General features: G+C 36.8%; 1 protein-coding gene across 3 annotated transcripts; it reads right to left on the bottom strand.

Annotated features, from left to right (window-relative positions):
- Positions 1–10,757: 10,757 nt before the first annotated feature.
- On the bottom strand, positions 10,758–14,103 carry LOC120072316 (putative serine/threonine-protein kinase WNK9). 3 transcript variants are annotated; one of them, XM_039024774.2, is made up of 7 exons: positions 13,837–14,103; positions 13,722–13,759; positions 13,237–13,464; positions 12,904–13,124; positions 12,523–12,680; positions 12,005–12,425; positions 10,758–11,902 (listed from the first exon to the last, which is right to left on the bottom strand). In XM_039024774.2, exons 1-7 carry the CDS (start codon positions 13,933–13,935, stop codon positions 11,214–11,216), a joined length of 1,854 nt encoding a protein of 617 aa, XP_038880702.2. In that variant the 5' UTR covers positions 13,936–14,103; the 3' UTR covers positions 10,758–11,213. The 3 variants fall into 3 exon arrangements, with proteins under 3 accessions (XP_038880702.2, XP_038880703.2, XP_038880704.2); XM_039024775.2 differs by having other exon boundaries at positions 12,628–12,680; positions 13,837–14,077; XM_039024776.2 differs by having other exon boundaries at positions 13,416–13,464; positions 13,837–14,062.
- Between the last annotated feature and the right edge of the window lie 1,624 nt (positions 14,104–15,727).

Raw genomic sequence — 15,727 nt, 5'->3', positions numbered from 1 at the left:
ATCCAAATGTAATGTTATATATATATATATATATATATTGTAGAACCTAAAAATAGCAAGGTCGAAAATGAATACCGCATCCACAAATTTAAATGCAGTAATGTCCTCATTGCTGAAAGATTGACAGAAGTCATGCGATGCTCTTAGGAAGATTCGTAAAAAGTCAATTTGAAAAAAAGCTGGCAGACCACTAACTTCTAGAAATATTTCATGAGATGATTGTCCTAAAATTAGGTTGACTCTAGCATATACGAAAAAATAGAGGCATGCGTTTCATCATTAAAATCATAATTGGAAAAGAGAAATAATGCGGTGACTTACTAAATTAATCATTGTGTAATGATTGCGCCGACTAAAGAAGATGCGATGATAAATTTATCAAAGTTAAAATGATATGCGATAGAGCAAAATTTGGAATAAACAAAGTCAAGGAAAGATACAACTCCTAAATTTGCTCTGTCGCCTGCATTATTTGTGAACGCATCCTTCTTTGCGGCGAACTGCTCTCTTGATTGCGGTGGCAGACTAAGCTAGTTGCGTCTTTCGTGTATCTCCTCCGTAATCGTTCACCACGATCGTTGCAAAGAAAACATTGAGAAGGTCAAATAGAAAACAGAGTTAGCAAATCGTTTACCACGATCCTTCACCACGATCACATTTTTTTTGTAGAAATAATAAAAAAAATAGATATAAAATAACAAATAAAAGAAGGGTAACGAAAGTTCATGAATCTTTGATAGGAAAAAGGATATTCCAAAAGAATTACGCCCCTGATGAGTTTTAGTTAAATAGTAATGCAGGGACTGCTTATTTCAATCTGGGCCTTTTTTACGTCCAAGGTGGCTTTCTCTTCTTTTCTTGGTCTTCTGGGATCTTGTTTGCCTTAATCCGAAGCTTTTCCCCATTTACGTTCATTACAATCTCCCCCTTGTACACATCAATTTGAGCGCAACCAGCCGAGAGGAATGATCGTCCCAATATGATCGACGCATCTTCGTCCGCTTTATAGTCCAGAATGATGAAGTCTGTCGGTAAGATGAATTTGTCAATTGAGACTGTGGCATCTTTCAACTCTCCCTCGGGACGTATTCGGGATCTGTCTGCAAGCAGGAGAGTCTCCGTCGTGGGTGTTAGTTTGCCCATATTCAATCGTTTGAAGATTGATAGTGGCATTAAGTTTATACTCGCCCCAAGATCGCATAGTGCTTGACCAATGTAGACCCCTCCAATTGAGCAAGGTATTGTGAAGCTTCCTGGGTTGCACATTTTTTGTGGGATCATAGTATTTTGCGTTGCTGCCACTGTAGCGATCTTTCCTTCATCATTCTGTTTCTTTCTCAATCTTTGCAGGAATGGTGGTAGCTGGACTTCTGTTTCGTGTTCTAGACGCTTGAAGGTGGACGCAACTTCTGGGTTCATCTTCTCGGGCTTTTCTGAATCATATGTCAACGGGTCCTTGGTTGTCAACACATTCAGGGTAGTCTTTGAGGGCTTTTCCCTTTCTTCCGCTGTCGTTTTTTCGCTTAGCAAGGAGACTGCTAGGCATTGTTCCTTTCCTGTACCCCCAGAGTTGCGAGGGAGCTCAGTTGAGCTTAGCAACGCTCCTTGAGGTCTATTTTTGAGTTCGCCCGCAATCTGTCCCATCTGAATTTTAAGATTTCGGATGGACGTCTTTTGATTCTGAAGCACTGATTCATTCTTCTCAATATACTGCTTCAACAAGCTCTCTAAAGATGAAGATTGTGATGCCTGCGAATTGCTGGCTTGGTTATGCGTTTGACCGTTTATTCGTGGGAAAAATCCTAGCGGCCCTTCTTTTTGCGCCACTGGTTGAAAATTGTGTTGTTGATTTGTCCACACGAAGTTTTCTCCACCTGGGGTTGTACGTATCAGAGAAAGGGTTATTCTTTATGAGGCATATTGACTGCGGATTCCTTGGGCATTCTTCAATCGGATGTGCTTCTCCACAGATGACACAACTCGTGGTCGTTTGAGCAATTGCGTTGACTTGCCCTTTTTGCATTTCCATGCTATTGATTGTGATGCCTTATATTAGGTTCATCATCGCGTTCATTTGGGTTTGTAGGGATGCGATGACCCCATTATTTGCGTCACTATCCTTGATTCTCAATCTTTGATCGCTTTCCGTCCAATCTTCATGATTCTTGGAAATGTGATCAAGGATATTCTTAGCCTCGTCGTAAGTTTTATCGAGTAGATCACCAGCTATTGCCACATTGGCTGCCATCTACGATGTTGGGTTCAAACCATGATAAAAGATTTCCATTTGAAGACAGTCAGGTAAGCCATTGTGCGGACAATCTCGCACCAGTCTCTTAAATCTTGCCCAGGCATCACTAAGCGATTCGTCAATTTCTTGTTCAAAATTCGTAATTAACTTCCTCCTTCTTGCATTCTCTGTTGGGGGAAGTATTTCTTCATGAACTTTTCCACTACTTGTTCCCATGATGTTATCTTCCCTGGTTCGAGAGAATAAGCCCATTTCCTTGCTTGATCCCATAAGGAAAATGGGAACAACGTTAGTCGAACCTCCTCAGCAGAGATATTTGGGAACACAAAAGTGTTGCAGATTTCAATCAAACTCCGGAGATGGGCGTGCGGATCCTTGCCACGCCTTCCACCAAACTGTTTGGCCATTTGAATCATCTGCAACATAATCAGTTTCATTTCAAACCTTGATCCATCCAGCGCTGGCCTCATGATTCCTGAGGAGAAATCATATAGGTTGGGCGATGCATAGTCCCAAATGGGTCTATTGCGGTCATTTTCCAGGAAGATGGGGTTGACCATTATATTATTTGCGTTTGCGGCCCTCTCCTCTAGTTGTTCCGCCATTCTTGGAGTTCTGTCTTGTTGTTGTTGGCGGTTGTCTCTCAATCTTCGTCGGAACGTTTTTTCAATCTCTGGGTCGTAATTTGCCAGAGATTGAAAGCTGCAAAGAAAATCAAAAGGATTACCGTTAGCACAATGTATTGTCGTAGTCCCTAGCAACAGCGCCAAAAACTTGATGCGTTGTTTAATGCGATGAAATAATAGTGTAGAATGCGAGGGTGGAATATGCGTTGTGCATGCAAGTTTTCTCAGCAAGACCCAAGTATAAATCCTACTGAGTTGCCTGGTAAGCCCAGGGTCGAACACAGGGACTAAGAACATAATATGCGATGGTAAATTTCGATTACTTTGCGATAATAAATAAATCAATGTATTGTTTGGTATGTTGTTTGAAGTATAAAGTTTATGCGGCGGAGTTGAGAAAAGAGTTAATAATACGAAAGATGCGATGAGTATGCGATGAGTAGGCAGGAGAAAAGAGTTATATATATATTGTAGAACCTAAAAATAGCAAGGTCGAAAATAAATACCGCACCCCCAAATTTAAATGCAGCAATGTCCTCATTGCTCAAAGATTGACAGAAGTCATGCGATGCTCTTAGGAAGATTCGTAAAAAGTCAGTTTGAAAGAAAGCTGATAGACCACTAACTTCTAGAAATATTTCATGAGATGACTATCCTAAAATTAGGTTGACTCCAGTATATACGAAAAAATAGAGGCATGCGTTTCATCATTGAAATCATAATTGAAATCATGCGTTTCATGCGATGCTCTGTGTGGACTTGGTTTGAAGTAGAAATAGGGAGGAACCACAATCGTGTAAATGATTGAGTAAGTGGGACATGGAACAACCATTATATAGGTCGATGCCTAATCGTTTAGGAAAAGTTATGCGATCGTTTAGCTCATTGCTTAGCTGAGTGTCTATCGTGTAAGAACATTCCACGATTGTTTAGCTAACTCCAAGTTGTCGCTTAGTAAATCTTATTTACTTGACAAATTCTTCGTGAGAATTTTTCGAGAGTGGAAATCTCAAAAACAACTTTTCTTTTTCTTTTTCTTACTAAAATTAGGAAAACATTTTTCCTTTTATCTCACGGTTACCATGAACCCACCAATAACCTCCCACTTAATTGGTTATTAGAGAAAAAGAGATAATTATCCAAATAAATGATAACTAACTTACCATAATATATTTATAACCTATAGTTTTAATATTTCATCTCATGAAACATATAAATCATAGCTCTTTTTCTATTCCATGACACTTAATGTAAATCTCATTTACATTAATCCTCTACTTGATGTATCTCATACACCATACCGATCATATCATATATAATCGAATTACCTCTTGTCAATTTGAACATTTCAAATCAACACCAAGAACTGATCCTCAGCTTAAATCCATTGAGCTACCATGGGGACCTTATGGTCCTGTAGCTCGAAGCTCCAACGGTACGTGAATAACTGACTAAACTCTTTAGTCACGGGATCCACCATCCATTAACTGCCAGACACTCCACTAAAGACTGACAACTGAACTCTCCTTACCACAGATATATTCTGTGTCCATCTTAACCAATCAATAGTGCAACAACCTTTCACAGATCGCTTGTAAGTACAGCTCGGCCAATAACCGTCATGCCCCTGTAGTTACATCTAACTCCTTAAGTACCACTGAATTCTATAATGAACATAAGTCATAGTCCTACTATGACTGAGTCCTCTTTTCTAAAGAGAAGTTGTGGCCACTATGTTCAAGCCCTAGAATCAGTTCTTAAGGGAGCAATCTCTCTACTTACCCCTACTTCGGGGAAGGTGTGAATTCCATCTTGTGTAATTGAGTTCCCAGCTCCCAGATTAGACAAGTTCCTAAAAAGGTAAGCATGTTGAGTTGGCAATCTGGCTACTCTCACCCATACTAATCAAATGACCGCCCTCAAAGGCAGGATGTCACACCCCGCCCCAGACCACCCTCTTAGCCTAGGAAAGGGTGTGACTGCAGCAATTATCAACCCCGTGGCTAACACTTACTGCCTAATAACTCTTGCAGAATAACTCTGATACCAAAATATAACTTAAGTATAGCAGAATACCTTTAGGCCCATAATTTATTAATTTAGAAACATAACATATTTAGAATCATTGCAATATTAGATTTACAAGTCCCAAAGACCACAAAGCCTAGTCCCTATATGAACAATAGTAACATGTGTACAATATTAACAGTAACCACCTAACAGACGGGTTACAAATCTCTTTATCCTTTAGTGGCAGAGTAGATGTAGAGCTATCTTCAGAGGATTTGACTGCCACCTATGGGGGGGAAAGAAAACATTTGAAAACAGGGTGAGCTTATGCCCAGTGAGTGACTTAAGAAAGACAATTGATTCTCATGCAAAATCTCAATAAAGAGTTTAACTACAATATAAGCTTCTACAGTACTTATACTACAGTATAAACATTTTTCAAGCATAGAACATATAAAGCTGTTTTAATCATAAAATAGTAAAACTATTTCTCACTTGAGGATAACCCTACTGTGGGTAAAAACAATCCCAACACCAACTAATAGTCAAGAGAGAACCCTTTTGCACAATCTCTGACTCTACCTACATGCACGTGGCCATACTAAGTACCGTCATACCTTAGGTACTATTGTTCAGATACCTTCTCAAACGTTCTTCAGTATCTGGTTGGTTTGGTACCTTTTCAAACGTCCTTCAGTACCAATAGATACCTTCTCAAATGTCCTTCAGTATCTAGTTGGGCGGATACCTTCTCAAATGTCCTTCAGTATCGCGTTTAAGTAAAATTAGTCATAAATGACTTTCTCTTTAAAGCATGTAAAGTATAACACATATAAAAACATGGCTTTAAAGGTACTAATGCATGCTGCACATATAACTAGCTTTTTAACAAACTTCTCACTCATGCATGTGTTTAAAACTTAATTTATAGCTTGCTTGGAAATCACTTTGTAAACTAGTTGGCATGAGAATATTCTTCTTTAAAACATACTTTCTATAACACATTGTAATCAAACATTTAAGAAATTTTTTTAATCAAAATGTTTTAGCCACTCACCTTGATTGCTTAGGAGGCTTTCACTCTAATAGCTCCCTTTTCTACCTCGGGCTTCCTTTTCACCCCTAGAATTCAGATTCAACTTATAGCTCAAATTACTCACAGTTCTAAATTTTATTTTGAGATACTTCCTTCTAGAAACATGTTCTAAAATGTCTCAGAAAGATTACCCTAAAATTTGAGCTTAAAACTCCTCTTGGTTTGGCCGGAATCACAGAATCTTCAAGACTGACTCAAACTAATCCGACAGCCTGACCCTTCTATCTTTTTTTCAGTTTTCAGCCCGATCCCTTTGAGATTTTCTTTCGACAGCCCTATCCTGAAAATTAGATTTTTAGAGCTTTTAGATGGCTTTAGAATCACTCTAAACGCACGAGTAAATTGGGAGAACTCTTTGTCCCAAGTTGATGCGTCCTCCTCAGACCTCACTGTCCAATGCGTCCTCTATGTCTAACGCATAGATTTGGCTTCAACGCAAGGTTTGCTCCACTCTCCCACTCTTTTAAGATATTTCTGAGTTGTGATCTAAAAAATGTAGTCTCTTGGCTCTATTTATAGGCGTCCAAACCTTCTCCGGAGTTGACACCACCTACTTGGCTGCATGGCCAAGTGTGTCCTTCTCATCCCATCAACGCAACGCTGTGGTCATCGCAAGCTAAGTGTCTTCTTCCCATGTTGCCAACGCATGGGCCTCCAATCTGATGCCACCACCTCAAATTCTTAAGGTTTAAGTCTTTCCTCCCAAGAAGACACGTGATTTTGATGATGTTATCCTGATGATTTCATCCTTGTATGTGTCCAACTCTTGGTTGCTCAACGCCTAGTCCATAAGCAACGCATAGCCTCTACTCAACGCATAGCAAGCCAATTCACTATCATGACAATTCAACTTAGCCATCGCAAGAAGCTAACCATCACCAATGCATAGGGTGACCGTCCATTCTTGACGCATGGCTCACTCGCATGGCTTGCTTGGCATGGGCACGTGGTGTTGGCCACCAACGCATAGGCGCGCTGTACAGGCTGGCCGCTCGACGTATGGGCGTGCTTGGCTGCATGGGCTGCGCGTGGCGTCTTGACGCTTGGTCAAGTGCTTAGCCGCATGGGTGTGCTGCTTCGACGCATGGGCGTGCGGCGTGTGCTGGCCATCGCTCGCTCGCTCGGCTGCATGGGCGCATGGCATGGGCTGCGCGCTTGGCTGCATGGAAGGGCACCTCGACGCACGGCATGGCTGCTCGACAGGGTGCTCACCGCATGGTCGTGGCCGCTCGGCAATGCGCTCAACGCAGAAGCGTATCCATTCGATGCATTTGTCCGACCGGGCTGCTCGACGCATGGCCTGGGCACTGGCCGAGGCTGCTCAATGCATGGCTGTCTTTCCATGCATGCCTCGCCTACCCGTGTGCCTTCCAACGCATCATCTCCTTTTTCCTTCTTCAACCCTATGCCTTCACTAACAACTCTTCCAACGCATCAGTACCACTCTAACACACAAAATTCTATAACCAAATTTCCAAAATTTTCCCCAAAAGTTAACCTTCCAAATTTCCTCTTTTCTTCTAATTTCCACTCTTTTCTCTACCATTTCACCCTAGTTTCCACATCAACCTACTTATCACACTAATCTCAATAAGGAACATACTCAAGTAGAGAAATTGGGATTCGGGGTTCACACAGGAGTTCTCAAAACACTAAGGATTGAGGTCGTATCACCTATGGCCGTTTAGGTGAGATGTAAGTCTCCAGTATCAACGGCGTTATATACAGAGTCTAATCATCTCATGGTTCGGTCTTATACAAACTCTTTGTATAGGACACCCCTGCTAGTATGTCTCCACATGAATGGTCAGGATCTATCATCTGTAGTAGTTTACAACACTTGCAAACCTCTACAAAGCGGGTTGTATCCATATTATCACCAGGATCAGGTATCCCACCTTAATCCTTATACTACAGACCTATTTAGGTTATCATTTAAGCCATGATCCACTTGTATATCACACATACATGCTTAAGTTTACATAAGATAACCATTGAGCTTTGTTTATTTGATATGAGTAAATGCTAGAATGAAATAACAGTTTTTTTATTCATAAAACAATGTGTATCATTACAAACAACGAGACTTCGGGAGAATTAGGACACCAATCCCAACAGAATTAGTGTCTATAAATTTAAATTTTAAGAACAGAAAATAAAAAATCAAATAATTATAAAACTAGACCTAAATTGTAATAAATTCACTCTTTAACATACTTAATGTTGGATTTTTAGTTTTCTGGTTTGAAAATTTAATTTTGTTCTGACCAGTTTTTTCAAGCTTTTCATCTTTTTAAAAAGTGATGATTTCACACATGCATAAGAAAAGTTAGATTTAAAGTATATTTTCCACGGCTCCATCAATTCCTTTGGTCCACTCATCCTGTAATGATTGACCACTCATGCTTACCCTTCTCTCATGTGTCACATCATACCGAGCAAGAAAATTTATAGTACTAGGATAGAATTGAAATTTATTTTATATTACCTCCCTTCGTTATTTGCCACAAAAATTTTATGGAATCAACGAAATAAATGAATAATAAATAAATAAATCATTTAACGACATATCAATTAATGAATAGTAGGAGTAGGAACTACGATAGTACTAGATATTTTTCCATATCGAACCGTCACCTAGTTAGTTCGATTACTCTACACCTCGGGACTGTTTGTTTTGCTGGAATGAGATGAGTTTGGAATGAAATGTAATCCAAAACTCATGTTTGGATTGAGCGTTTTGTGCCCGAATTGTATTATTGAACTCATTTCATTCCAAACAGTTTTCAACCCAACCCTTTTACACTTCACGAACTCACTCCTATTTCGCTCTTGATATCTCAGCATTCCAACACTCCTCTGATTCTCAGTAATATGATTATATTCCACCCTCCCAAACATACCATTTATGTTAGGTAAATACTTTTGTAACAAGAACAACAAAAGACTTATTAGAATCAAAATTAAAAATTCAACCTTGAAATATAAGAGCTTGTTTGGATTGATTTGAGAAAAAAACGTTTTTCCAAAAAACTCATTTTTATTTAAATATTTTTCACAAAACTTATTGAAAATATTCTTCATAAGATTTTTGAATGGTTTTTAAACATTCTATTTTTTCTAAAATGACTTGTTTATTAAATTAAACACTTAAAAATGTATTTCAAACCCACCCTAAGAGATTTTTTAAAATCGAATACGTTGACTAATTTGTAATAACTCATGCCACCATCTAAAACATTATAAAATAGGTATTATTTTCAGGAAAAGTGGGCCATGACAAATTTATTCAACGTATAAACTTTGGCATCCTAATTAAGAGTAGCAATCAATATTCAATATGCAAAGAAGAGTGGACTTTGGATGCATCTACCTTTTAAGTTCTTTCCCCTCAAAGTTGTAATGTTTGACAAAGATTCCAACTCATCAGTGCTGGTGTCTATTTACACTTTTTTTCAGTTTTAAATTTCTTACTTTTTTTATATACTTTTACCAAATATTTTTAAAAAATTGCAAAAAACTTAGTTTTTAAAAATTTGTTCTTGTTTTTAAAATTTGGATAAGAATTCAACTTTTATAATTAAAAAGATGCAAATGGTTGTAAGAAAATGAGAGAAAATAAAACGAAATGATTATCAATTCATCCAAATTATACAAATTTGAACTTAAACTTTTCAAGTTGTGTTATAGATGATGAGTTTTGGACCCCAAAGTTTGAAAGGATACTCGTTATAACCGGTTGTGTGGAAGTCAATCGGATTTGAAAACAGAAAAATGGACCCATTTTTAGTGTATAATGTTGTGTTTCACGAGAATGCTATTAAAAACAATTTTGAGAAGAAAAATTAGTTAGGTTTTATCCCAATATAAGGATAGCTTTACAATTTAAAATATTTTCACTCTTCTCAGAAGCTGTATTCTTAACATGTTTAGGTCATATATAAAAATATGAAGAGAAGAGCTCAAAATATTAATAGGATAAAAGAGTTACCATTTATTGTCAATTGGTTTTAAGATGAAACATCACATTTATGGAATGTGTAGTTTATAAAGCCCAAATGGAAATGCAATATAAAAAAAAAAAAAAAAAAAAAAGAATCTAACCCAAGAATGATCAACCCAAAGAGACAAAACTGAGGGTCCTAAATTCAAAAAATGAAAAAAAAAATAGAACTTCATGTTTATCTAATATTAGAATGATTTTTATGTTGTGTGCAATTGACATTATAAAGGAGTCACATAAAAGAGGGATACTATACAATTTTTTTAATTTAGTATAACGATTATGGAATGGAATATTAAATTTTTAATATCAACAAAGAGAGGATATGACAATTACTATTGAATTAAACTCACTTTGTCAGAGTAGTTTTTGTCCAAATATTTGATTGGAAAACGCTAAAAATAATTATAATTAAAGTGTAGAAGAACACAAAAGATTTGCTATTTTTTTTTTTCCTTTTACTAAAGTGTTTATAATTGAAAATAATTTTGCTAAAATAACTATTTTTAAAAGCATTCCCTTCCACATCTTTAGAACTTTTTGATCATTCAAATACTAACTTATCACAACCTCCAGCTATGCAACCAACCATTTGTCTTAGTTTTAGTCAACTAAAAACACTCACTTTTCACTATTTCAAAAACCTACCAAACTCAACCACGCTTAAGTTTCATGGATAATGTACTAAAAAAAAAAGAAGAAAAAAAAAAAGGTCTTATGGATAATGAACAAGGCTTCATAGAAACCAAGCTATAACTTCAGAATGTTGAATAACCAGGAGAACACTTGCATCTTTTTTCATTGTCTATAAGAGAATATCCATTACAATTCCAATAACTTTGTGAACTAAAACAATGATCAAGAAGAAAAAAAAGGTGACAATGTAAGTGAAAAAAGTACAGTAAATGCTGTGAATAGCTTACATATTTCTGTACAATAAAAAAACAGCAACTGGTAGTGAGTTGTTTTGTTGCTTGGAGGGAATGTGCCTGTAATCTTTGATTCTTGAATATATACTCTGCAATTGAAGAAAAATCTAGCTAACGCCTCACAGTTTCGGACCCTTTGGGTATCCAAACGGGGCAGCTACAACGAAATAACCTCAACTATGATTTAAATCTTCACAATCTTGTCCAATAAAAACAGCGTTGTCACTTGCATCCTCTATTGCTTGTAGCGATGTAGAGGGACTGCAAAAAAAGTTCCAACTGATGTCTCTAAATTATCTCAATTCCATAGCCATCTAATTTCCCAATGGATTTGGGAAGCAAGTTTATCTTCACAATAGGATGGAACCGTGGACAACGATCGGGAACCCAATAAACTTCTTAGTGAAGTTCTATCAATGACAGTAGCTTTGGTATCTGGTACTTTTTCTTTGCTATACCCAACAGTGACTGATTGGTCAGTTTTCTTGTAATTTTCACCAGAATGTCTTTGTCTAAAACTATGAGAACTAAGAGCTTGGTTTTCATGGAGGGCAGAGTTTGACTGATTGTGTTGGCTTGACACTTTTGGTCTGCTCTCTACCACAGACTGTGTAGGCTGATCTGCTTTGAGGGAGAACTGCCCTTGCTCGAAGTGTCCTTGCACTAAAGCACGTCCATCTATGCTGCAGTTTAAAATCTGATAGAGTTTGGCTCCATTTCCCTTATTCTCTATCAAAGAATTATCAGATGGTTGATTAGAATCGTTGTAGCTTCGAGAGCCACCGTCGTAAGAGATACGAGGTGTTTCATCTATGCCAGGCCCTGGCTTCCAGTCAGGTACCAAGGAAGCAATTTCCCCATCAATTTTTTCAGCTATCTTGATCACATCTTGGTCAGTAATATCAAGTTCTGCTATCATTTCGGTGGCTACTGTTAATGCCGTATCATTCTTGGTGTCAAATGGGAAATATATGTTCCGAATACATCCTGCACATATATCGCATTGTTCGGGTGAACATTTCTGTAACTATTAATAGAAAGCAAGCATCCATGACCAAAACCGAAAGGAGGAAAATAAATGTGATCTACCTTCTTTATCTGCAATCCTAAGTCTTAAGACGATACTGCCATCTTCTCTGATCTTCCCCTTAATACTGTTATCAAGATTTTCCAATATGTCATTATCATCGTCCTCAAAAAGTTCAATCCCATCGGCTTCCTTCTGAACTGTATGGCACCTCCATTCATCTGAGGTCTCAAAACTGTAACTAATTGAGCTAAATCTTTTTTCTTGTTCAAGAAAAGGGTGAGCTATAGTGGAAGCAAAATCGTCCAGTTCTCCTCGAGAATTTGAGATTTTCAACTTGCTTTCACCATCATCAACTTGGAGAAAAGGGTCACTCAAAAGCTCCCTTGCTGAAAGTCTACAAGAGACTGGTGCCAAGCATTTCTCAACGAATTGCCGCATGCTTGGATCCTTCACTTTATACAAGGCAGCTGGTTTTTTCCCCTACAAGTAGAAAGCATGTTAAGGAATCAACTTTTCCTACCCTCACATAGTCTAGATTAAAGAAAAACATAGGCCCATTGAGAGACGGGGATCTTACAGAAATTACTTTCTTATAGATTTGAACAGGATGACTACATTCACTATATGGATATTCAAACGTAACCATCTCCAAAACACACATCCCAAAAGAATAAATGTCTACCAATTCATTATATGCCTCTTCATATACTTCAGGAGCCATGAACTCTGGTGTCCCTGTAATGTAATAACAATAATAATAAGCACATCTGACAAAATGATTTATTTCTCTCACAAAAATCACCAGCAACTCAAGGAAAGTGATTCATCGTGAGGACATTAAGGATCAGAAAGCCAAGAATGAAATGGTAAAAGAACTGTAACACGATCTCCGCCTGATTCTTCTGTCCAAAAATTGAATCTCTTGCCAAAATTTCACATGATTTGAAGATAAACATACCAACACAATGATCAGCATGTGATTTCCGGAGGATAGCAGCAAGGCCAAGGTCTCCAATTTTAATTTCTCCTTGGTTACCATTAACAAAAATGTTGTCACACTTGAGATCTCTGTGGATCACAGGAGGGTCTTGGCTATGGAGATAGTGAAGACCCCTCAAAATTTGTCTACACCATCGCTTCACTGCTCTAATGTTAACTCTCCTATGCTTTAGCCTAAACCTGTGAGAACAGAACCAACCAGAAATGAGGCAGAAATCTAAAAGAAAGAAGGCAACAATTAAGAGAATAGAAAGTGAACGGTGTAAGATTGAATGTTCAAAAGCATTCTTACTGCCTCAAAGTCCCAGAAGTGAACATTTCAGTTACAAAGTTGATGTTCTTATTTGCAGTATCGACCCAAGAAGTATAGAATTTCATAATGTTCTTATGTTTCAATGTTTTTAAGAGGTGAATCTCAGAGTATAGCCTCTCAAGATCTTCAGGACATTGAAGAAAGTTACAGAGTTTGACCTGATTCCAAGCAACTTCAATCCCTTCATACTCATCAAATGCTCTGTAACTATAAAGCAAAAGAAAATCTCAGGCGAATGCTCATTTCCAGAAACAGAATAAAATCAACAAAATCAAACATAACCCATAAGAGGAAATCGAAAAAGAGAGCGAAATGAACAAAAATCAAACACGCAGAAGAGATCGAATTCTCAAAATAAATAGAAAATGCATGTTAAAAAACGGTGAAACTACAAGGAAATCCGAAAATCGATATTAATTACAAAAATGCAAAGGAAACGAAGGAGAGGCTAAATTCGTTCATACACTATCTTGGAAGCTCCTTTGCCGAGAATTTCATTGTACTGCAATAGAGAAGAGAACAAAATCAGAATCAAGGCGAATTCGCAAGAGAGTCAGAGAGAGAGAGGTAGAGAAATACTCTTCCATATCTGCCAGTGGGATCAATTTCAACATACTGAGAGAAATCTGGAAGTTGAACAAGATCAGAGAAACCACTGATTGAATCGGTTTTGTCCATTTGATTTCAACGGATTTGCCTCGTTCGTGGGCTGTGCAAATCCTCGGTTCCTCAGTTTTTGGGCAGAGAAGTATTTGGACAGCACATTTTTGGCAAAACAAGAAGAGAAGCGAAGAGAAAAAGGTATGCAATGAAAGTGACGGCCCCTTCAGTTTTCAGATTTTGGGTAAAATTTTCATTTATCTCACATTTCTAAATTATAACAGCAAATACCCATTCCCATAATTCCTCCACATTTTTCATTTTAATACCCTATTTACAAGTTTTCATTTAACACATGAATCGAGGCTGGTAGGTTGAAGTGAGCTTAACTCAATAGTATTGACATGCATTTCAATCTAAGAGGTCGAAGGTTTAATACAGTATATACTTTTACATATTTTCATCTAAGATATGTATGTGAAAAGAAAATTCCTCGACCTCTATTGTATTCTAAAATAAACATGTATGTACGTAAGTTTATTTACATGTGTCAGGAAATGATAAAAAATGAACTTTCATGTGAATATAATGTCTTTCTTTTATAGTTCAACACGAGCTGTTTGGAGACCCAACATGAGATCTTATATCCCCATATCCTATATCATCTTAGTGTTTGGAGGTCCATTATCATATCTCATCGATTTTAATTGTTTATGGGTTCATTTTCGGCCTTTTATGTATCGTGTATCATCTCAATGCTTCAACTCATACTCGATCAAAACTCTCTAGAAATCAGAACTCTCTACATCCTATATAATCTCAATGCCAAGAACCGTCTGGCACACGACTTTTTTTTCATCGTTCTTAATCTCTAGGTCTGTTTTCGCACTTTTTCGTGCCGGAAGGTTCGCGCACAAAAATTGGGCCCCGTGGCGATACCTTGAAGGAGTTAAGTCATCGATATTGTTTAAGTTTGAAGGAATCATATACGCATACACTTACCCTTTCACAAATAAAGATTTAAAACGTTGATGTCGATGGAATTATGATATCTCAATTTGCTGAAATGTCGATAAAAAGATCAATGAATTGTCGATGTTGATAGATATTTTTTAAAAATCACTATAAAATTAAAAAACAATTAAATTATTTAAATTAATAAATAAATATTTTTATGTTTTTTTGAATGATGTTTATTGTTCCTATTATATTTACATTAATGAAATTTTATTACTTATTTTTTATTTTACATGAATTGTTTAGATAAAACGAAATTGATCTACTTTTATGTCGATATCGAACTATAAAGATGCGCAAATATCAAGACGTGACAAAGATGTAAAACCATTTAAAAAAAAAACTTGGGTTAAAGATGGTTGCAAGTATGAGCTGTACAATTAACTGATTCTAAACTCAGTTTCTCATTTGTTTGTAGTTCAAATCTGAACCATTTGATTATAAAATTAAGTTTGAGTTGTTATTTCTCCAATCCACGTTCTCTTCCTTATTTTTATAATCAAGAGCTTGTTTGTCAAAATGGAATAAAAATAAAGGCAAATCAATCACAATCATTATTTCTCTTTTTGAATAATTGTATCATTATCATTTGAAAAATTTAATCATACTTCTAAAAAGATAAGACTTCAACCATATTATTTCTTCAAGGGAGATTTTCGTAAGTAGAAAAATAAGATAAAATTATTTATACACAATAATAAAATTTAATCATAAAACTTCTTTCAATTTCTATCACTGATAAATATTGATAGACTTCTATCAGCCTTTATAAGTTTCTATCACTAATAGGTGCCGATAGATGTTTATCAGTATTTTTTTGTTATTTCGGTAAGTAATTTGACATTTTTTTTTT

Source organism: Benincasa hispida, chromosome 2 (assembly GCF_027475165.1).
Source record: "Benincasa hispida cultivar pf3 chromosome 2, pf3_genome.v1.1, whole genome shotgun sequence".
Classification (NCBI taxonomy): Eukaryota; Viridiplantae; Streptophyta; class Magnoliopsida; order Cucurbitales; family Cucurbitaceae; genus Benincasa; species Benincasa hispida.
This window is presented reverse-complemented; position numbering and strand designations above follow the sequence as displayed.